The sequence below is a fragment of the Tachypleus tridentatus genome, chromosome 8 (genome assembly GCF_004210375.1).
Source record: "Tachypleus tridentatus isolate NWPU-2018 chromosome 8, ASM421037v1, whole genome shotgun sequence".
Classification (NCBI taxonomy): Eukaryota; Metazoa; Arthropoda; class Merostomata; order Xiphosura; family Limulidae; genus Tachypleus; species Tachypleus tridentatus.
In genome coordinates, this window is record NC_134832.1 from 76645573 (window position 1) to 76670868 (window position 25296).

Genomic DNA, 25296 nt, shown 5'->3' on the forward strand with positions numbered 1-25296 from the left:
AAACTGAAAGCACTTATTTTACCTTCCGCCGACTCGGAAAAGATTAGAGCAAACATTTAAACTTATCGACTTGGGCAGATAAATCAACCACAACAGAGAACAAATTATTTGTTTTTCAATAAAATTATGTATGAAAATATATATAGTTACAAAAGCATAGTTACATAGGAATATAGTTAATATATGTAAATTGGTGGAAAATTCATAGTAGTGAAATAAAACTCTTTATGTCAAGTAAATAATTCACACAGCCACGCGGTTGAACTTCGTTAACTTAGTATTTTTACCATATCATCTTCACAACGACTAACTTTCTCGTCACAGGCATATCCAGGACATTACATTTACAAAATAATAATAATAATAAAATAAAAACATTTAACTCATTTAATTGCCTGAACTTTAATACGTTGATTTTGAACTGTCGTTGTATATTTTTAGTTAGTATTTAAAAGTTTGTTCTAAAAATACACCAAATTTTCAATTCTACCTTCAAAATTATGCTTGTTTGTTTGTTTGATTTTTGATTTCGCGCAAAGCTACTCGAGGGCTATCTGCGCTAGCCGTCCCTAATTTAGCAGTGTAAGACTAGAGGGAAAGCACTAGTCATCACCACCCACCGCCAACTCTTGGGCTTCTCTTTTACCAACGAATAGTGCAATTGATCGTCACATTATAACGCCCATACGGCTGAAAGGGCGAGTATGTTTGACGCGACCGGGATCGAAATTATTCTATTCACACTGCTGATATCAATTTTGTATGGTGGTATTCATAGACTGGACACTGGTTCAGACACACAAGTTTAAACATGTTCATAAAATGTAGAATCAGGAATTTGCAGAGAACAAATTTGAATTCGGGCTGAAAAAACAAGTGACGAATAAATGATCATTAACCCCAATGACAGTAGTATTTCACTACTGACCAGTCTCTAGTTCTAGTGACTTTAACTCTGCTGTGATTAAGTAAAGCTTTCCGTCCTCATTCATACAGGGCAAAGACAGAAATAATTCTGATTTATTGCTGATATTCAGATAAAACGTAAATTGCGGTATACTATGATCCAGTATTGCATACCTCACTAACCATTCCAAATATTTTATATAGGAGAATTGTGTTGTCTTATAGCAAAGCTAGATTGGACTATCTGCTGTGTACACTTAGAGGAATCGAATCTCTGGTTCTAGTGTAGTAAACCCGAAGACTTACCACTGTACTACCGGGATACTTGTAGGGGAGATATCTTCTAATTGATACCAATTTGTAAAAGTATTTTTCTTACTACTCCCTCCGCAAGGAAGTCAGGTACAAGGGCAGAATGATACGAGTTTCTAGCCCTTAGCATATACAATACTTGCTCGAGTAAAATGATTAGTATATGTTTATTACCTTTCAACATTCGGTTAACAATAATGTGATATTACATGCAGAACACCAGAAAGAAAATTTAGAGAAATTGCGTGACTATACTCGACTAAAGGTATATATATATTCTGAACAACCTATGGAAAGGTAAAATTCAATCGTTACAAGATTATGTACAGTAATTTGAAAAATTATTTTATTTACTTGTGAGATTATTTTGTATCACATATCTTTTGAAACTATATTAAAATATCATGCTTTATCTTGTTTTCATTCTTTGTTTAATAATTTTTCCGCAAAGGTACACAAGGGTTATCTGGATATAACCGTCTTCAATTTGAAATAATAGATTAAAGGGAAGGCGTCTAGTCAAAAGCACCTATCATACAACTCCTGACATATTTGTCACTCTTATGGTCCATTTGTGGCCATTACAATTAGCCTAAAAATGATCAAACAAGTTTCTGTGCAATAATCAAACGTAAAAATGAAACTTAAAAATCACACAAACCAGTTTACAAGTTAATATTTAGTTGGCATTCCCTCGGATTTCAGTACTGCTCTACACTGATGTGGCATGTTTTCAATGAGTTTATGCAGATATTCGTGAGTGATTGACTACCATCCTTCTTTGAGAACTTCAAACAAATTCTTCTTTCGTGCTTGGCATGCGAGCTTTCATTAGTCGGTTTAATTCAGTTCATAAATTTTAAATCGATTTGATATCAGATGAATGATCTGACCATTCTATAACAGCATTTTTCTAATTTCTCATATGTCTTTTACCCATCTAATTTTGGAGAAACTTGTTTGACCATTTTGCAGCTAATTGAAATAAAACAATCTAAGAAACCACGAAAGCCAGCGTTAAAATTAGGATTTGGGATCATATTTGAACAAATCTCATCGAATGTGTCCTAAAACCATATAGTTTTGCATATTTTTCTGTTATCTAATAAAAGATATAACAAGTTTACAACATTTCATAAGGGGCCATCCCTATGTGTGTGTATATGTACACACACGTAGAAAAACTATTTCGAGAATATCATAATGCACACAGAGTATAACAAAATAACAATTCAAACCTTCCACTATGGACAACAATAATACTACGAGTGCTTTTATTTCCCATAATAAACCTGATCAGTCATTGCCTTTCAGAGTTCAAAAAACTCTTTATTCACGGCCTGTAAAAGATACTTTTATTTGCTCACAAATGCCAGCTTTTCCATAAGTTTTAAAACTTAAAAATTTACTCATGAAACCAGTGGTGGAGCCAAGAGAGTGGTGGTGTTTGGGGTCTTGACCACCCTAAATGAGCCAAGCCCCTCTCAGTCCCCCAGTATTGTTACCTACATATATTCATAAAATAAGGAAAACACAATCGTTGTTGTTGCTTAACAATTAAGATCAAAGAGACAGATCTGTAGAACTCAACGTCTTTATTAAGACAGAAGTATGTGTCATGCATCCCATAGCAACGCACTGAAACTCATGCACTGTATTGCCTCTCCCTGTGTGATGCCATTCTATTTTGAGCTTTGACGAAGATTAGACAACCTCGTTAATTTCAAGTTACAACAGATCATCAGGGATTTTACTTGATAAACCAAAGGTTTCACAGGTATTTACCCATTAATTTCATTATCGTTTATTGAAAAGTAAAACATAGCATGCATGTATAAGTGTATTGTGTATAGGTCAAAACTATGAAGCATTTAGCCAGTGTTGTGTCCTCTGTGAGATCATTTTACATTGTGTATCAGCCATTCAAAATTGTACTGATGATTGTGGCATACACTTAAAATTGTGACTTACAATCCAATTAATATTATACTTATGATTAGATAATAACCTTACATGTTAACTGACCAAATAATATTTCTAAACAATTCTAGAACACAGAACAAGTTTGTCACACTTATGATAATAAGAACAATATCACAATCACAGTTTGGCCTGCATGAATAATGTGAACTTATGAAGAAACCAGCCTTTCTGTGAAAGTCAACTGCAATTTAGACATTTTGTTTTGGTGCTACTATGACCAATCAATATCCAGGCCGTGGGTTTGCTTTGTTCGAGAGCGCGATTCCTTAAGCGTATGATCACCGAGCCGCTGACCATGGTGTACGCTCTGCGTACGGCTAACGATCGGCTCAGCCCGATCAAGATCCAGATGCCAGCCGCACACCACACTCCCCCGCTCACTCCCATTAGCTGCCCACAGTGTTACAACATGCCATATCAAAACTGTGTTTGTGTTCCCTAATTAGCCCTGTAATTTTACATTATCACTACCCTCTAATTAAGTACTTGTGCTATATGGTTAAAGATAAATACTTTCTCTAACAGTATTTCACGGGTATGTTCTGAATGCCAGGAGACACACCTTCTATGCCATCAAAGACAGGATACTCAACGAGCTGAATATAAGATTCTTCTCTGATGCCTGCAACTGCGTTGAACCCCAAACACTCCACATTTCTGGACAAGCAAGCACTCTTAGGAATGACAGCATACTATGGTGTGACAGAGGATAACCTCGCAGTGGAGGTTATCCAGTTAAACCGGCTAATTGCCAGGAAGAAAGACAAGGGGCAGGAAGCATCCACACCATTGGAGCTTGCAACAATGCTGGAACTATACAAGGATGCCTTCATGGATCTCCACAAAATTGTATGCATCGCTGTGACCCTGCCCGTCACATCAGCTGCCTGTGAGAGAAGTTTCTCATGTCTGAAGCTTCTCAAGACATACTTGCGCAACAGCAGTGGTAATAACTGCACCAGCAACCTTATGTCATATCAGTAAACTCCAGGAGGGCAAATCAACTTGATATTGATACTGTTATAGACACAGAACAGGCGCATTGTTTTGAAGTAATATTAACTATAAACACAACATGATGAAAGATAGTTAGCTTGATAGTGACCTTACTTTTCCTCAGAGTGTATTAACTTCACATGGGATAATTCGTTTCTGCTATGTAAACTATGTCTTTATGTTATATTTCTTTTGATTTGTAGCTTTACTCTTAATGATTTATTAAATGTTCAATCTAAGCTAATCTTAATTTTCTTTATTATTATGTATTACCTTGGGTGGAATTTAGGTGAACTTCCTCTTTTACATATACTCATATTTTCATAAACAGATTATTTCTAATTTGTAATAATGAATTATTAATCACAGTATGAGTCTCCAATGAAAACTGCATTAAAAAACTCAGTTCAAAATAGCACACTTTTCTGAAATGTACCTTGGTATTTACATTATTATAATTTACCATCTATACTTCATATTGATGGCATTTTGGAAAGCCCCTCCACAGTTTACCTCAGCCCCCACCCAACGAAATTATCCTGGCGTCGCCACTGCGTGAAACTGAATAAAACCATTCCATTGCGTTTTTAGATTACCTATTGTTCTACACTACTACAAGTTTTTGTCTGTATATTGAAGGAAGATGTTTACAGGTCTTGTTCCGTATTGTGACAGTTCCTAACCAATCAATTCACAATCTAAATCGTAGCCAATTTCTTCTTTCACAAAATTAACGTGCTCTGATTACTTCATCTTTTATGATGAAAACCAGAAGTAGTTATTCAAACACTAAAAAAAAAACACAAATATCTATTGTTGATAAATGACCCTGGCAGCAAAATTTTACCAGTAAGTTAGAATTAATGTATTCAAGAATTTTCAATAGAGGCGTAGCTAGGTGCTTAAAAAATTCGGAGCTCGCGCTCATAGGCGCAGGAACTTCAGGCATTTCTGCATGATATCATTCACGGTTTTCAATTCTAACTTTTAAAGACACTAACTAGGAACTTAGGGCGCTGTCATATAATCGAGTCACGAGCCCTGTGTGCCAGCGTCTAGCGACACCTCTGCTCTTCAAAACATATTTTATGTTAATATCCCTTTTCCATACGAAGAATATCTAACCAATTCCCCGCACTATGGAATATTTAGAAACAACTGATGGTGATTTTAAGGCAAGCTATTCAAAAGAAACAAACTGTGTTACCTTTTAATTTGTCCAGGCACATAGAAGTGTTTTAAAACCAATTAAGAAACTATAAAGCCACCTACTTTTGGAATCTGCAGTTACAGAGAAAGCAGGACGAGATCTCCCACTCGGGTTTCGTAATCATTTTTTGTTGTTGTTGAATTTCGCTTAAAGCTACACGAGAGCTATATGCTTTTGCCATCTCTTAATGTAGCAATGCAAGACCAGAGAATAGTGGGATTGAACGTTACATAACGCCCCCACGACTGAAGGGGTATGTTTGGTGCGACGGGGATTCGAACTCGTGACCGTCGGATTATTAATCAAACGCCTTAACCACCTGGCCTTTTTTTGAAGTGATATAAAACAGGAATATCAGCCTGTCAAACGTTAATTTTAACGAATACTGGATTTCAACCATCACTCTGGTAATGCACGGATGGCTCCAAATTAAGGACACGAATTTTGTTTTGGCAGTTATGGGGCACAAATTATAGAACCTCAGTTTCACAGCTCCGGATCCCTCTCTGTACTACAAGCCATGGCAAAACGGATTTAGAGCTAGTAATAAAACAAAATTCGTTGATCAAACAAACTACTAATTTTAAAAATCCTTTACAATTTTTTAGCTTGAACCTTTTTAAAACACTAATGATAGGTAAATCGGGAATTTTGGTTTTTCTTTGCCGCTTAGTCTTCTTGTATGACGTGGCATTCTGATAAGTCCTAGTGAAGTTTCGAAATGTAATATAATTTTAAGTAAAATCTGATATACTCCACAAAGTTATCTGACAAGAAATTATTTAGCCTAAAATCCTGTTAATAATAACAGTAAAATAAGTGAATTATTTGAAAATTTTGATTTTGTTTCTTGCTAAGCACAAAGCTACACAATAGGCTACTTTTGCCATGTATAAAAGTTTTAAAGCCCGTTTTTAGCGTTATAAAAATTTTGGCACATTTTACTTCAATTATCAATATATTTTTTTTATTTCATAAAAGATTTTATGCTAGTTTGTTTTGCATTTCACGAAAGCTACACGATGGTTATTTACTCAAGCCGGCTCTAATTTAGTAATGATATTTGGATTATTCTTTTATCAATGACCAATGGGATTGACCTTCACATTATAACACTACACTTTCACGGCTGAAAAGGCAAACATGTTTGATAACAGGGATTCAAACCTATGATCTTCTGATCACGAGTGAAGCGCTTCAACTAAGAGACCATGCCAAACCCCAAGACTTCAGGGTGTTCAATTAATTTGAAATGTGTCTGAACAATTTGTCACCTGAAAAGTCTTATTGCTGTTTACAGGGCATTAGTTTTTACTTAACCCATCTCTAACAACGTTTAAAACTATAGGCAATTGTATTTTATAAGGTTGATCAAGTAAGTGTTGATAAAAGTTTTTGAAAATTATGTATATGCAAAACTGACAGTAAACAAAAAACAGAGTGAAAGAAATCTTGTGCACACTAATCGAAAACACCTATGATTTTGGTGTTATTGCCGTTACTTTCAAATGTTTAAATCAAGCCCAACACTTGCTGAAGTAATAGGCAGCTATCTCCTTCTGCTTTACATAAGAAGTCCATGGAGTAGTATTATCAGGAATGGGCATAATGAATGAACCAAATCAATTGTAAAGGAAAGTCAAAAGCAATCTTGTAGAATACACAATCCCAACAGTGTGCGTTTAGTGGCCATATAAATTATAATTGTTAACTATACCTGGACAGGCCTCACTCATTACAGAGTGAGATCCATGACAGGGAGAGAGAGACATGCCCTTGAACAATCTACATACAAAAAAAGTAACTTATCCACTCAGTCTCGCCAAAGAGTGAGAATGGTGAGAGGTGGAAGACAGTACCTTGACAAGGATTAAAAACTACCAAGTGCAGATAATGGGATATAAACACAAGGTGTAGTTCCAATGCTCAACAGAAAAAGTACCTCTAATATATGACAGTGCGAAATAGAGGGAGAATAGAAAGTACCTGACTGAAAACACCAAGAACTGATTATGGGAAAAAGAAGACAATGGAGAAAAAGCCAATTAAATCAAAAACTAGATCAAAAGAGTGTGAAAGGAAAACGTCACAAACAGAGAAGTGATGTCAGGAGAACTAAAAAAAAGAAGCATTGAAGGCAATGAAGCAATCCAGAGTATGTATGCATAAATGCCAACTATTTCAAATGACTGAGCATAATGATTGTAGAGAGAGCCCGTTATCATTTGCGGCTACTAGGCCTGACCAATGTCTATAAGCTGTTTATTATTATAACTATTATTATTTATTACTTCTATAGATTGCTCATTTATGACTGTTTTGTGTATTTAATAAATAAAAAAAATTCTTTTTTTATATTCTGAATTCTTATTCATAAATATCGTTATCTGCATCTTTTTTGTCTTCGCCTCAGCCTTTTGTTGGCGAGATGCCGATTTTGTATGTCTAGAACAATCGTTTATCTCGCCGTGCGCCACAGAAAAATCGATGTGACAAACTGTACAAAGCACATCACTGTCACTGACTTTTGATGAAATGACCGGATATTTTGCACTATACTCTTTCCTAAATCTTTGATTCACAGTTTTAGTCCTTTTAGATTTGCCAGAAATAAGACAATCTGGTGAAAGAGGCCTCTTTTTTTTTTCAAAATTCTTTTGAAATTATATCTTATTTAGTTCAAAGTAACAAACATACTGGTAAAACAACATTGAACATGTACAAACAGTAAGCAGAAAAAGCCTTTGTGTAAGGACTAGTTTATAACACTTATTGTAATAGTTTTGCAGCTGTTGCAGCTTTACTTTCATGAGAATGTCTCTGGATGGTTGGGAGTTATAACATTGTCCATTTCACTGCATACACATCTTGTGTGTTATAGTACTGCTCAAAACTGAGGTGCTCAAGTTTGGTCTGAACTTGCTTTTGTTTTTAGTCACTAAACTAAATATCCTTTCACTGTCAGCATTAGAATGGAAGATTGTAAGAATTCCAAGCATAACCCTACACAGAATGTCATACTTCTGGTTGCCATTTCCATCCTTAATTGTAGACAGCTGAACCCAAAACTTGTCAACATTCAACTGAAGGACAATTTCTGAGAAAGTATCAATTTGAATGTTCAAATATTGCCCTTCCAACTTGTCAATAGTGTAATTCTCATGTGTATTGACAAGGACAGGATACCTGTCTGTGAAGAAGCGTAGAGAAGAGAAATCTTTGCTGACTTTCAGTTTTGGATCAGCAACCTCTGCATGAATCAGAAGTTCATCATTCAGAGGGAAATGTTTCATCATATAATTTGTAGCTGCAATATAGTATTTCTTGACACTGGTATAGAAGCTGATCAGGTCCAGGTCCTTTTCATATTTAACAATGTATTCCTTGGCAGCATTTCCAACAAAAACTGCCTCATCAGATTTGTGTAAGGATTCATTGCTGTAGTCAAGTTCAGTGATGTTGCAAAATATTCTGGCTTGATGTATCTGACAAGTATATTTTTAACTTGTGTAATCAGAATTCTATGCATAATGTGTATGCAAGGTCCTTCTCTTTGCAATATCAAACTGGCTTGCTCAAATAGAGGAATTGCAGACTGAAGAAAAAGAGAAAATAACAAGTTCATTTTTTTTGTCCAAGAAAACTGTTAACTTATCTAACTTGTTCTGCGCACAACTTTTCTTGGTTACTTCCTTGCTAGCTTTCGTTTTCTTCTCTTTTTTCATTGATTGTCTCTTCTTTAGTTCAAGATATCAAATGTTTCTTTGTTTGCTTTTGTAGACTGTTGTCTTGTGTCCCTGTGTGGCTGAGAGAATATCTTGACTGTGTCTCTGTGTGGCTAAGAGGGTGTCTTGACTGTGTACCTTTTTGGCTGAGAGGATATCCTGACTGTTAAAGTCTTGCTGTACGTTTAGATCCTTTTGAATCTAGTTTTTCCTGTTCACAGTGAAAATACTTCTTCACTGGCTTCTGCACGTCCAATATTCTGTTGAGACACACCCCAAGTGATAACAATCTTGTGTTAACAAGTTGTAGAATTTTTCTTGTTTCTTTGTCACACAATCCTTGAAACTCTTTGAAATGTTGTTTTCTGCTAGCACTTTTGTCCAGAAAATAGTAGATATCTATCAACATATCAGAAATTAGGCAGGGCAGTTCTCTGGAAGCTTTCTGGGCAGCAATATTCATGAGGTGACAGACAAAGCCCATGAAGTAAATACTAGGCTGTTGTCTCTAGATGTGTCCCATCACACTTTTACCTATACCAGACATAACTGAGGCATTGTCTGAAGAAAAACTAAGACAGTTTTCCCTTGGAATTTTCCTCTTTGTCAGTTCGTGGTCCAAAAGCTTGAAAATATTCTCTCCTGTTGAAGCTTCTTTCCAAATACAAAACAACATTCTGAATCTTCAATCATAGAAAAATAGCTCTCCAGATAATGATGAAAGCATCATGCGACGCTAAACTCAAAGGAGTAACTTCCAAAAAGGACAAGTGGAAGAAAAGAGCTCTTCATAAGTCCTGATTAGATGTTTTGAATTAGAAGAGAAATATACTTGATACATGACAGCGTACCACCCAAGAAAGTCCTCAAAACAAAAAAAAAGTCATGTGTGTATAGAAAGAGCTGCAGATGAAAACTGTCACAACTTGGAGTTAAGGAGGAGGAAGGTATCTAAAAAAATAATAGAATTAATGGACTCTGCCCCTCCCATACATGCAGCAGAAATATGAAGTGCAGAGAAGCAAGAAAACAAAAACAATCTGCTTGATGATAAGGTAAGGTAAATGGCCCATGGAGAGCAAGGCATTCCAGTGCTCTCTCTCTCTCTCTTGAGAGAGAAAAAGGCCCAGCATGGACCAAAATGTCTGGAAAAGAAGGTAACAATGCATATAACAAGAGCTGTGATAAGCCTAGTAGACTCTGCTGTAATCTGAAAAGGCCAAGTGATAATCAGGTGAAAGAAAATTGTTAATATAGATGTCATTCTGAAATAGTATGGAAGGTTAGGCAGCCCCCAGATCCAGGGGTTCTCACAAACAAAATTGCAAGTATAAAATATAATTAATTATGAAAATGAAAAGTTGTTTGCAGTTGAGCATAAAGTTACACAATGGGCTATCTGTGCTCTGCCTACCATGGTATCAAAATTTGGTTTCTAGCATTGTAAATCCCCAAATTACTGCTGTGCCATTGGGGACATGAAAAATTAAGTAAGTGTATAATTAAAACACAAAATTTTCTACACAATGGACTATCTGTGCTCTGCCTGCCACGGATAACAAAATTCTGTTTCTAGCATTATAAATCTACAGATATACTGCTGTGCCATTGGGGAGCACGAAAATTTTAAAATTGAGTGTATAATGAGAACAAAAAATTCTGTAGATGGTATTTGTTGAAAAAACAAATTTATGATTTATCAATAAGATGAATGACAGGTAACCATAAAATAAAAAAGATCCATGTTAAGCCTGATCCAACATTGTAGGACAAAGGATATCAATAAATGTTAATTAAAAAACCCTAACCTTACAAAAAAAAAAGTACAAATCTAACTAAACACGTTATTTAAACCAAAGAACTATAAATAATAATATTAATAAAATTATTCAAAAATCTATAAAAGTATAACAATTTTTCCCTCAAAAGTTGGCAGACCATATTCCAAATATATGTGCTCCCAAACTTGAGAACCAAAGCAACTAAACTCATAAAACAATCAAACTCCCCATGTCGTAAAGCTGACAATTCCTCAGTTGAGTACTGCTACCTGAAACCTAGCTATTTGTACCGAATGTAAATTATAACATTTTTGAAGTGGAAGTGTAAATTCACTGAAATCCAAAGTGTGAGGATCATTAAAGATAAGTTATAACTGATAAAGTGAAGTAAGAAAAAATATCTCCACCATGTACAGAATACTGATAAAAGGTAGTAAGATTGCACAAATAAAAAAACGTCTTGATCATAGCACTGATAAACAAGAATTGATGGTTCAGTTTACTGAATCATGAGTCGCATGCACCACAAGATTGTCTTGCTTTGATTGGTGGAAGACTGCCACATGATGATTTGCATGTGAGATGCAGTTGAACTATGTTGGTTGTGGGAGTTGATTGTGGCATGTGAATAAATTTTTGCATATAGAGAGGATCACTGAACGAGAATAGTTATTTATATGAAATGAGGTAACATACCTTTCATGAAATAATTTTTTCTTTTACTTACTGCCTAGTGAGATAAAACGTTACATCGCTTTTTTGAAATGCATGTTAAGGTGTTTGAATAGATGGTTTCACAACACAAAAATACTAATAATCTTTTAACTATTACAACAAACATGATTACTTTCTAATGAAGTTTGTTGATTAATATTTTACCAAGATTATTTAAATTATTTAATAATGTGTATTAATCTTATCTTATAACTAGCAATATTTAATATATAAAAATAAACCAAGATTCTTGGGCCACAGTTGACCCTGTGTAAGAGTTATAAATTTTGGAGCTAGTGAAACAGGTTTGAATTTATGCAATGCTAAAAAGCATTCTTTACACTTTAAACTGTTGGTGATTCATAAAGGCAGCAGAAAATTCCTTAACATGGATGGTAGGGTGCTGCTATGCCTTAATTCTGCTCAGTAGTTCAATATTATGAGTAGTAGACAGCCATAATTACCCAAGATTCTTCTCAAGAAGATAAAAATTGGATCTTTATACAAATACCTTGTTAAGGTTACATCCTTTCAGCACTAGTCCAATCACCTTTAACAGACACAAATGTTCATATAATAAACTGCCAAAAACACTTTCCTTTTGTTACAATCATGTAATTAACTTCACATGAATGAAATAAAATTCGTAAATCAAAGAAAGCAGTTTTAAAAAAATATACATATATGTGTGTTAACATTTTCTTTTCCAAAATAAGATAAACGTTTTTAATCTCAGTATTAACTTTCTTCATTCCTATATCTGTGTATCTCTTCTGCAGTGACTTGATGGTAAACATTATAAAGTTGATATAAATCAACAGGCTTCTCTTTACTGAGTAAGAACACATTATATCTTATTACCACAAGATTTTGCACAAAAATTCCTTCAAATATAAGGATTCCAAGATTAAAAGAACAAACTGTAAGATATATATTTTGTTAGTAAAATACTACAGAAAAAAAGCATCTGATGTTTTTAATTCCTATTAAATTACAAACATGTAAAACAGTATAGACTGAACGGTAGTTAGTTACACATCTGCAGTGGAGGAGCAATAATGTGCAAACTTACATGTATAAAAATAGTCCACTTGTGTGCCTCTATGAGCATTATAAAAGTATATACACTGGCATACATGAAAAAAAAAAGAACCAATTAAACTAATTACTGTTTTAAAAGTGTTCTGTTCTATTTAATGCATGCTTTATTGAAATATAATTTTTTCCCCCTATCATTGGGATGCTTCTCAGCTTATGTTGAAATGTGTAAAGAATATAAAAATGCATACTTCCACTTAACAACTTGTACCTTGTTAACATAAAACAATACATATAAGCTTATACATTTTAATGTTATTTTTTAAATTATGTGACATAGAAAACGTTTTACAATAATAGTTACTCAACATAATAACTATAAACTTTAAGAATCACTTTACATATAATTTCTTTCAACTATTTATTATGCTGACAAAAATCAACAAAATTTTTCCTCACCTATTTGACACTTTCACTTGCTTATATTTTCAACTGGATAAATTACAAAACTAATTTTAGTTCTTAACAAACTGAATGCTCCTCATGGAATAGACGTTTTTTGCAGTAAGTTATTTAGAGCAGTTTCAATATGCATTACTGAGCAGTTAAGAAGTTAGCATACAGGATCACCCAAAACTTGAACACTTTCTAAAGTGTTTGAATTTTGAGTCTTGTTTGAAAACAATACTGAGCAGAATATGGTAAAAAACATTGCAAATAATTAAAAAAAAAAGAACCTGTGTGAATATTATTCCTTTGATTGGAATTAACCCATAACACTTGTAGTTGAAACCATAAATCAACTCAGATTACAGAAAAGGCAAAAATGAAAGAATTTTAAGTCACAAAAAGAAGCAATGCAATTTTATTTACATATGCAAGTACGCAACATGTATGTGTGTTATTTCAGACAAAGTTACCTGTTAAAACTATTATTAGTCCATCTTACTCTCCCTAAAAATATGTTGAGGAAGGAAGAGTAGTTATCTTTTGACTTTTCAATAAACAATAAAGATAAAAACCTGACACTGTTCTTTGACAATTCTAATATTTTAAACTTAATGTGTGATCATTCTAAAGCTTCAAATAGTAAATAATAAAAAACCCAAAAACATGAAACATCATGTCTCATATTTTTTACATGAAAATGTTTAATTTGTACAAGTTGACTTTATTTTATTAAAATTTAGTCTTCAATATCTGAGAAAAAGGTATGTGAAAAGATAACAGAAATAAATTTCAGGAAATTTTTAAGAATCACTTTTTTTCTTAAATCAGACTATACATACATACATATATATATATGCATAATTCACAAACCCCAATTACAAACTGGCAAATATAATTTAAACTTTTTTTAACCAGACCATTCTTAGTTACCTACCAAATAACAATTACACTGATGACACAACAAAACTGAAACCAGAAACTGAAGGATTCAACTGCTAATAAATTTTGTATGTTATAGGTGAATGGACTGTAGATACACTGTACATAGATCAAAAGTCCATAAAAATTTTATTTCAAAAAGGCCTATTTTCAAATCATTCAATTTTCATTTACTTATGCACTGTCAGTACTGTCTTCACTGGTTTTACTATGTCTTTCATCCATTTCAATATCTTCCTCATCATCATCATCCATGTCTGATAGTTCTTCCCAGTTGTCCTTGGGAAAGTAAAAAAAAGACAAAAATGTAAATTTCGTTCAGATTAAGGAAACTGTTACATGTTTAATTTTGACAATTTAATGTTTCAGTGGTTTGAAGGTAACAACAAAGAATTTAACACACACAAAATAGATGCTTTCTGTCAGTCTCTACAAACATATAAGCAGTTTTCTTTTCAAGCATTGTTTCTATTTAAGAGTACCTAAGTTCATTGTATCATTTAGGCATTGTGTTCACATACTACAGTGTTTATTATCTCTTGTCTTGGGGTCAGATCCATGCTTAATTTGGTGGGTCTGCAGGCTGTACGTGTGTGAATAACTGGCTGTCAGCCATTCTAATAAATTATGAATATGTAAGAAAAACTTCAGAGAAAAAAATTCCTTGTAAATTGGACTAACAATTTCACTGGATTACTTTTCTGAAAGATGATTAAAGAGTTCATCAACTAAGATGTTAAGGTATATTTTAGTACACCTTAAAGTTAACTTGTTTCTTACTATTCTTTCATCTTTTGGTTCTACAACTAAATAAGTAAAAATAATTTACCTAATGTTAAGTTACTGTTACTTTTCAGTGTAAAGATTATTTCTTTACTAATGACCTGTAAAGAAATGGTACTAGAATTTTAAGTATATCTAAATATTAAAAATGCTAGTGGAATGTATTACTACTTATTATTGCATTTTGAATATAACACATTGGTTAACTTCAGGCACCTAGGCTAGTCTTAGTTTAGATTAACTTATACTGAAAACAAGTGAGAAGGTAGGGAGAATTTTGAATGTTATTAGAATATATGATAGGTAGGGTTTATATGGCTCTTAATCTGGTTGATTGCAATATAATAATAACTTTAATATCAGATCAAGATTGTGAATTTTATTAAAGTAGAATACATGGGTGAACTTTATTCATGTCTTAATGTCTATGTAACTTGAAGTTATTCATTAACCCTACATACCTGAGCTTGGTCCACTAGACTAATTATTACTACAATAAGTTTTAATTATATTTTAATAAAGAAATATGCTTGAAAGAGAACTTCTACTAGAGCTTAGGAACAACTATAATATGCATAATTTACCACAAGCTCATAAGATGGATGAGTAAAAGAAAAAATTAAAAATGGGTAATTTGACACACAAATGCATCATGTGTCACAGACTTAAAAATTGAGATGCTAAATATTTCCTTTTCAATTAAAAAAACAAAATATTATATAATACTAAAATTCAATTTATTAGCTACATTCTGATGTTACGTTTATTGGTATACATTGATAATAAAGTAATTTGAATACAATTTTAAATGTAACTCTGTAAAATATTATGAAATGCAATCTTTGACCACATCTGTACACACAGGTTTATGGGGGTAATTACCATGACTGCAACTGGCTATTCTACTGTACTTATTTTTTGTTTTGTGATTAAGAATTCCAAAAGCTTGTGAGTAAATATTATAAGAATAATATCTAATAATAAGTCTCAACCATACTACATCTGTCTTATGCAGTGATGACAAGGCCTTTTCCCCAATAGCAAGATTTGTCAGGTCAGCTAAGATACAAATGATACAGTTGTGGTCAAAGCACTATTTATGTCATAAGCTGCAAAAACCACAACTATTATCTGCTGAGCAAGATTAAGTGTAATTATTTTCAATTTTATTTATGTATCATTTGTATATCAGAATTAGAATAAGGATTAATAACACAGTATCATTTATTTACTCATTTGTTTGGAAAGAAAGAATATTGTGTGTGTTGGGGTTTTTTAAACAGATAGATTCCTTCAAAATTATACCTTATGTAATATTTAAAACTGATATAACTTTAAAAACCTTTTTTCCAAGATTTATCTGTATTATTTTATTTCACTTAATTGATTGGCTATATTTTACTGTAAAATATCAGTTAAAGAGAAATATGTATGCAGAGACAGATGAGTAGTACATTTCAAATAAAAAGAGGTAAATTGGTAAGTATTCACAACATGTGTATGTAGGTATTTTTCTGAAAAAGATTACAGAACTAGAAAATTCAGAATTTATAAAAAAAAATAATCTTCAATGTTTAGTTCTTTACATGCACCTGAGCATTTTAACCAAATGTGATTGTTTTTAGTCAATTGACTAATGTTGTATTGGAGAAATTATGTTGACTATACTTCAGAATTTCCAAAATGTGTAATGCCTTTATTCAACAGTACAAATCTACTGTATGCAGCATATTAATTGTTGCTTAAGTTTTTGTACAAAAGGTATGTCTTTGAAATGTCAATATTAATCTGACTCAGACTCTGACAAGTCAAAGTGCAAGGTAATGTTCATGTGAAGAATGCATATACTTTTGTTCATATAATACAGTGTTCTAAATTTAAAGTTTTTTTTCAGAATCCCTGTACATTGAATTTGGTACTTTCTGTACTTTGACAATTATTGAGAACTCAGCAATGTCGGGTAATATATTAATAAATCTAACATAGCCTTCAAGATATCATGTTGAATAGCATTCTGTACAAAGTTGAGCTCTACCCATGCACATAGGGTTAACATATATTAAAAGTTTGACCTCTTTACTCTTACTTTGACCTCTACCCATGCACATAGGGTTAACATATATTAAAAGTTTTAAGGACTACATTTATGCTTTATAAAAATATCTTATACCAAATAAAACTACAACTACACAAACTATCAAGTAAGTCAAAATTTTTAAGCAAAATTATTCAGAAATAATGTAGACTGTTTTTTATCATGAAGCAAGCCAGCATTTCCATGCTGAATGCACTTGAATCTCAAAACATTTGCATTTTTAGTTTAATATATATATATATTTCTCAGTATTTGATTTAAATGGAAAAAGTTCTCACATTTTTACTATCACAAATTAGTTAAAATTCACAGAGGAATTAACAGAAAAACTTTTTTTCAACAATTGACAAAATTTTCAATTTATTTTAATGGAGTTTTAAATAAAAAAAGAATTTCATGATATTTATTTGTAAAAGAAAGTTATTCTCTGAAACTATTTACTATTTTCATTTTTCACTTCTGTGAAACTCTCATTTTAAAATATTAAGTTTCTGTGCTCTGAAAGTAAAATGCAATGGAGTGAAGTTCTTATCAGAATTATCCAAGCAGTAACTTAAACATAATTAACCCTATCTTTACAGGACTTCTTACAGTTACAGATTGTGTTTGCAGACTCTCATTTAAAATTTTATCGAGCAATTATTTTATGAATTTCTGCCAATAAGTTTCGTATCAAACTGTAGTTTATACCTCAAACATTAGTGTTCTAGATTAATTCCCTAATTTAACAGTGAATTTAAAAAAAACCAAAAAAACCTAAATATAAATTTTTTATGTGTCACATAATACTATATGTTGGTTAAAAGTAGATGCTTCTGATGTACAAATATAATTTCTATAGTTTCCTACAAATTAGGAACTCAAATTATCAACATTGACAAGTTGGAATATTAGAAAGGAACCTTCTAGCTTTTCTATTTGCTGACATATTGCTATATGTACCAAATCAAACAGTGACCTTACCTCTTTCCAATTTTGGAAAGGTATGCTAAGTAGACTTACTTCTGTTTATGTGTGAATAACCAATTGAAAGCTCAGAATGTCCCCTCAGTGGCTTTTTCAGAGTAACTGAATTACTTAGCTGAGAAATTTGTTCCTTTAAAGCTTTGATTCAAAAAGATAAAACTTTAGTAAGCTCAAATTTCATATCTTTTTAGACTGAAATACAAGCTGGTGTTCTGATAAATTATAGTGAAACCCTACAGTATTGATATTGTAATTTATGATACTGGGTTATTTCAAAAATGTATGTATAAAATATAAAAAAATGTATTTAATTTCACAACCTTCATGTGCAAATTTTGATGAGGCTTAACAACCTATGGTAAGCAATAAATGTGTAAAACCTGTAACCAAAATAAACAATTGTTTGTTATACTTCTTTATTTACTGTTCTGTTTTAATAAAAATAAGTTTAAGAACTTCTTTGTAAATAGTAATAATGTATATATACATACAGTGTACTATAACTAACATGTGAAAATACTAGTTCACTAAAACACAGGTAAATTTGTAAAGATCAGTTTTATATTCCTGAATACAGTAACAAGAGTGCACATGTGCCATGTCATTACAACTTCAGTAATGTTATTCATGCATGGTTGGAAGGTCAACATAAAAAACAATATATATAAATGTATAATACAATGAGACTTAAGATATCTAAATTAAACATGTGTTCTTGTGCTGTAATTTGTAGTCATTACAGAACAACTAAAAATCAAAATTTATATTTACTTCCAAATATTTATTGAGGCTATAAAGTTGGTCAAATCAAACCCACCCATACTGAGATACAGTAGTGAAAAGAACAGGTAAAGTATAAAGTTTTCTTTTGTAAGAAAAAAATAAACAAACCTGAAGGCTATAGAGATTTGGAAATGAAATTTGGAAGTTTTCTGATGCATAAAAGTAGTGTTATATTTAAAATCATAATTACTTTACATATTCAATAATTTGGAAAGAAAACATTTTATGCAAAAATCTTTAATTAAAAATTCTTAATACTTAAATTAAAATTCGGATATTTTGTGCACAAAAGCCATGTAATGTTTACCAATAACCTGCAAAACTTTGTAAAGATATGCATATATTATCAAAAATCATAGCATAATTACTTTCATGGTTATGAGCTTGGTGAATTCTACCCAGCCTGTAACTGAATGCTTAACAGACTGTAAAACTAACATGGATTTTTTAAACAAACACTTTTGTAGAAGTGCACTATTTCACTATTATATCAGTCACTAAAATATTTTTGTTAACTTACTTCTGATTCTGAATGAATTGGTAAGAGATCAACAAGTCCAGTTTCTTCATCTGATGATTCTGTAATGAAAGATGTTTATGTAACTTTAGTAAATGCTGGTTTGCTTGTACCTTATATTATATACAAATAAACATTTTCATGTGTCATATCAATAACCCTGTATTAAAATACAAGCTACAATACAAACTTATTTTTTGCACATACTCATAAGAACAATTTCAAAAGACTTGAGAGAACAGGTCACTCTGATTAAGCAAGGAAAAATTATTCAACTGAAAAATGTTAATACACAAACATACATAAAGGTAGGTGTGTATGTACACACACACACACACACACACACACACATATATATATATTCTTTGGAAAGAATACTGTTAAATATACACAATTGTTTTAATCCTTTCACAGTGGGTCACAGGTCAAAGGCCATATATATATTCTAGCACTGAAATTTAATATTATTAGTATTCCTCATGATTTTTGTATATATAAGAACAAGTGTAATAAACAACTGAAATTAAACTATTATTATTAATTAATACTGCTTTGTAGAAAATAAGTCAAGGTAAATTTTTGTTTTACTTTTATTTTCCTGGACTGACTTTGTAGCTGAACAGTAGTGTGTTGGAGGTCAGCTACTATATGGTCACCAGGAAAGTTGTAAGTAAATCCAAACAACTTTTAAATTTAAAGGACAATAGATCTGTGCATCAGATTGCTTGATTTATGTATTCAAAGTATGTTATACTGACTTTGCACTACCTAGATAATAAAGTTAATAGTATGCAACAAACCTTCTAAGATGAACGTTCAAGGTATGATTTTCACACACACAAAACAGAAAAAAACAACAATATATTTAAAATTGGGCCTATATATACTCTGGTATTAAACAAAAAATTCTTTATATGTTATTTTATTACGCACCTATCATATAATGCTAATGTCAGTATATGTATACATATTTTTATATATACCTTTTGTTATCTTTAATTGCTATTCAGTAATTTTTGAAACTAAATTACATAAGTTTGCAAAAAATGTGCACTTCTGGTGCTTGTTTCAACAGCTATTACATGATCTATGTTATTTTGTACTGCTCACATAAAGTCAATGAACTACAAGATACTGGCTTTTACTATTTTTACATGTTAAAATGTTACATTTTCCCTAAGAATAACATTTAATAAAGTCTGGGATAAAACCTACTATGAATGACATGTAATATAACAAGAAACTTCTAAAAAATAAAAAATATCTGAAACAGAAAGACTATTATTGATGAGTTCCTTTTAATATGTACCAAGGTTCAAAAAATGTAACAATCACATTTCGAAATTTAATAATAGTAATAATAAACTAAAAAGAAAAGAAGAAAAAAAAAAGACCCATGGGTTAGAAAGAAAAAAGTAAAGGTCTCTATTTGCAAGTTTAAAAATAAAAAAGCAAAATTCAATAATGAAAAAAAATAACAGACTGAGAAATCTGAAACAAAATTAACAATAAAAATCTTAGTGCTGCTCTTGTAACACTCATTCAAAGGTGTAATGTTAATATGTTTTATGGCAAGAAAAAACAGTGAAGGGCATATTTAAGTTAATGCATTATGTATATTACCACAATGAAAAGTGAGAAATGGATAAGCAGACTTGCATGCTTGATAAACAACAAAAAAATATTAATTCAAACAAATATACTGCTGCCTTAAAGACAAACTTAGGGAAACTAGCTGAAACTGGAAAAATAAATATCATTTAAATGTATAAATCTGATACTGAACTTGGTTTAGTAAATTTAATAACAATGTTGAATACACCATTCTTTGGAAAGAATACTGTTAGATATACAGAAGTGTTTTAATCCTTTCACAATGGGTCACAGGTCAAGGGCCATGTCATCACACCTGTTGACTTGCATCCAAAATTTATTGAACTACTATTTTATAAATTTATGTCAACAAGCCTGGAATAAAATAGGTAGATTGCAATTCAAAATTTAATATTACATAAGAGTTGATTTCTCAAGTTAAAAGTAAATACTAAAAGATCACACCTAAATACAGATTTCAATGAGTCACATGGTATGTTGAATGCAGCACTGGTTAAAATTAGATGTTTGTGTTGTCAAAATATTAAGTCTATGGTGTTGTACAAAATAGGAACTCAAATTACCAATATTAACCCATATCTTTTTAATTTGTTGAGATGTGGTTTAAGTACTGCATCAAACAAAGCAGTCCCACTCACCTCTTTCTATTTTTAAAAAACAGTCCCTTATATACACTTTCTTCAATATATGACATGTGAATGACTAATTGACAGCTCAGACTGTCTCCCTAGTAGATTCCTAAGCCATTTTAATGTGAAAAGCTACCACATTCTTTTGAACCAAGATTTCAGGGAAGTAGGTTGAGTCTTTAGTCTACTCAAAGTTTCGAATTTTTCTACACCTAAATACAGCTTAGTTATCATGCTTAATAAATTATAGTGGAATTCTATGATATAATTAGAGTTATTTGCAATTTTTTGGTTACTCAAATATATATAAAACAAAAAACTGTGATATTCTCCACTTGCAAAATTTTAAAAGGCTTAGCAACCCTTGTCCATCAGAAACTGAGTTCAAAGGTCACAGCTAGAAGAGATAACAATTTGCTTTACTTCTTTATTTACCATTCTATATTTAAGAAATATAAGTTCCACAACTTATTTCAAAATTGTAATAATCTATACATGTGTGTGTATATATATATTACAGTAACTGAAATGTGACTGTACATTACTAAATACTAGTCCACTGAAACTCAACCAAAATGGGACCACTTTGTAAAGACTAAAGATCAATTTTACATTATTGGATAACATGAATGTTAATATAATAAAAAATTAAATATAAATGTATAACATTATGAGGTTTAAGCTACTTAGACTAAACATCTGTACTTTCATGTTATACTATGTAGCCATTGTAGAATAAAAAAAATTTTTTTTATTTCCTCACTTTTTTATGATGGTTATGAGGTCGATCCATTGACAGACTCCACATAATTAGATACAGAAAATACAAAGTCTTACTGAAAACTGTTTGAAATGTATTTAGAAGTTTTTATAGATTACTCAAATAATATTTGATACTTTTGGGATATAGATTAGTTTTCAATCCTAAAATAAAATCACACTTGAACAAGTAATGAAGTAGACTTGATGTACTAACAAATGACAAATATTTAGTAAAAATATTTCATTAAAAAATCTGACTTTTTTGTACAAAGAATTTTTAATCTTTACTGAAAGTCTACCATATTTTGTAAAGATACATGTACTTTATTAAAAGTTATAGTGTAAATAATTAACACGTGTAAATGTGTAAAAGAACTTATGTTTATTGTACTAAGCCCATTTTGAAAAGGTTAATTAAAGTATAGTCTGAGTGTTAAATTTAGTTATGTTTAGAAGCCATAGCTTATTGCAAGTTTGCTTACATAACTGTGTATTAATTATGTGTTGTATAGTTCCATTGTTGTGATTTGGTGCTTATATTATTGTAACATGTTACCAAAAATTTCCGCATTTTTCTCATTGTTTTGATCAAATATTGTTAAATTATAATGTTTTTTAGTGTGTAAAAAGTTCCAAGCCTCAGCTGGTATATTTATAAATATGTATCTAAAATGTAGTTCAAGTAAGGTTAAGTGGAAAAAAAACAAGTTAGTCAACAGATCTAGATTGTTTGTAAATTTAGCCATAAAGAGCTTATAGTGGCACCTTTTTTTTAAATGAAATTATCACAGATTGTACAGTAGTTGAACAAACCTGTGTGAACTTTTGATAAAAAATAATTATTTAAAGCTCTGGATACAACTGCGGTACCCAACAGTTTAATGTAAATGATATTATTACTGATTATATTTTAACAACAGAGCACAGGAGAATAATTCACCCTGTCATTTATGTTCTAGCATAACTAAACCAACCTGAATGGACTTTGGTGAAACAGGATGATTATTTAAAGCTCTGGATACAACTGTGGTGATTAAGTGTGTAACAAACATTTGTATTTCTATTTGACTTGTTTTAATATATTATTTTAAAGCAAGTGGACTGTGTGCTGTTTGTTTATTTTTGAACTTTATAGTCAACAAGCAACAGACACCTATTGTAAAGAATACCAGTAAGTTTTTTTTTTTTAAATTTGTGAAATATATATTTAGAATACCTCAAAAGGTAGTAATATTTGTAAATTATGCCTTATAAACACAATTACAAACTTAAACTTACCTTCATGATAAACAAGTAAAGCCTCAGATGAAATGTCCATGCTTTTTGCTTCTTCTCTTGCCATGAGCTAATTTGACAAATATAACAGCACAAATTATTCTACCTTAAATTTATCATTGGTATTTTATTTGAAAATAAATAAAAAGTTTTATTAAAATACACTTGTAATGTAAACTACTAATAGATCACAAAATATATTTTCCAGGTTTTGCACTTAGGTAAGTAAATACTTTATTAAATTGTTTTTACAGCTGAATTTTAATCAAAAATTGAAATGAATTCAAACCTGTGTTTGGCTTAATCAGTTTAAATCTCAGTCTCTGAGGGTTTATAAGGGCAAAACACAATTGTCTTTCAAGTTCACAAATCATGCAATGCCACTCTCAATTGCATATATTAAGATTGTTTTTTTTTTTTTTATTAAACAGGATATGTTAATTTAGGCACATAATATGAACCTAATCCATACTTCAATATCCAGACAAGCCCCTAACAAATGAAGTTACTGTGCTAAATTATTATCAGTTACAGCATTTATTTCAGTTGTTTATTAGGACAGATATGCAGAAGATTTTCAAAGTATGTTTGAATTCTCTACCAATTTCTTTGCCTTTTTTTTTTTCTTTTCTGTGCAGTGTAAAACGTTTTTCATTAATTACCATACATACTAAAATTATCTTTATATGTGATAAGGATTTTCAATAAAGAATGCTCTTCCTTGTACTAAAACTTTTAACAATAAAAATAGTACTCAAGAATTGATCTCAAGAAAACTAAAACAAAACTTTTACAATTTATCATAATAAATATATAAAAAAATGAGTATTATTATGGTTTTAAGTCAATTTTAACTCTACAAAAAACTAACTAGTTTAACTGAAATAATAATTATTCATAGAATTACAACTTTGAATAATAATATAAATTATTTTTACCAAAAATACTTAAATTACATAATGTCATAGCTAACACAAATAAACAATATGGAAATAAACTAGATTATTGTTTTTATTTTCTGATTTGAAATTTCTTCTATTTTCAGGGTCTGGCATGGCTAAGTATGTTAAGGTGCTCAACTTGCTATCTTAGGGTTGCAGGTTCAAATCTCTATTACACCAAACATGCTCACCCTTTCAGCCATGGAAGCATTATAATGTGACAGTACATCACACTATTCCTTGGTAAAAGAGAAGCCCATGAGTTGGGAGTGGGTGGTGATGACTAGCTGCCTTCCCTCTAGTCTTATGCTGCTAAATTAGGGACCGCTAGCGCAGAAAACCCTCGTGTAGCTTTGCATGAAATTAAAAAACAAACAAGCCTATTTTGAGAACAACTATTTTTAAGCTTAGTTCATTTTAAGCATTACTAGTTATTGAAATTAAACTTAAAAATTTATCTAGCAAATATGGGGAAGAGCAACATACTCATCCACTTATTATTATTACTGCTCAATTAGTTGTATGCATTAAAAATCACTTCTAAAAGATGTATTGTATACACAAAAGAAGCTTAAAACTGGTGGAATTATCTTTATAAAGTTGTAAAAAGTAGTGATAAAGTAAAAAAAAAAAATTTAAACCACTACATACATCTGTATGTAAAATATACTTAGCACTTTCTGGTAGGTATTCCAAGAGACAGTTTTGTTACACTATGCAGATTTACCTGACTTTGAATAAGGTCAAGACTTCCTTGTAATCTTGACATCTGGTCTAATACCTGTATCCTGGCTTCTGCAAGTTCTTCTAGAGGACCAAGCAAACTGTCTGCATCTTTTTGCTGACAAAAACACAGCTTAATTTTTGTTAATGTACC

General features: G+C 31.3%; 1 protein-coding gene across 1 annotated transcript in view; it reads right to left on the minus strand.

Annotated features, from left to right (window-relative positions):
• Positions 1 to 12103: 12103 nt before the first annotated feature.
• The window catches only part of LOC143222724 (WD repeat-containing protein 43), a 55889-nt gene continuing 42696 nt past the window's right edge, over positions 12104 to 25296 (minus strand). The window contains exons 14-17 of the mRNA XM_076449625.1: positions 25147 to 25260; positions 23482 to 23548; positions 19202 to 19260; positions 12104 to 14333 (exon numbers count right to left, since the gene is read on the minus strand). Of these exons, the coding sequence (XP_076305740.1) occupies positions 14229 to 14333; positions 19202 to 19260; positions 23482 to 23548; positions 25147 to 25260 (345 nt within the window). The 3' untranslated portion in view covers positions 12104 to 14228. The remainder of the gene's footprint in view (positions 14334 to 19201; positions 19261 to 23481; positions 23549 to 25146; positions 25261 to 25296) is intronic.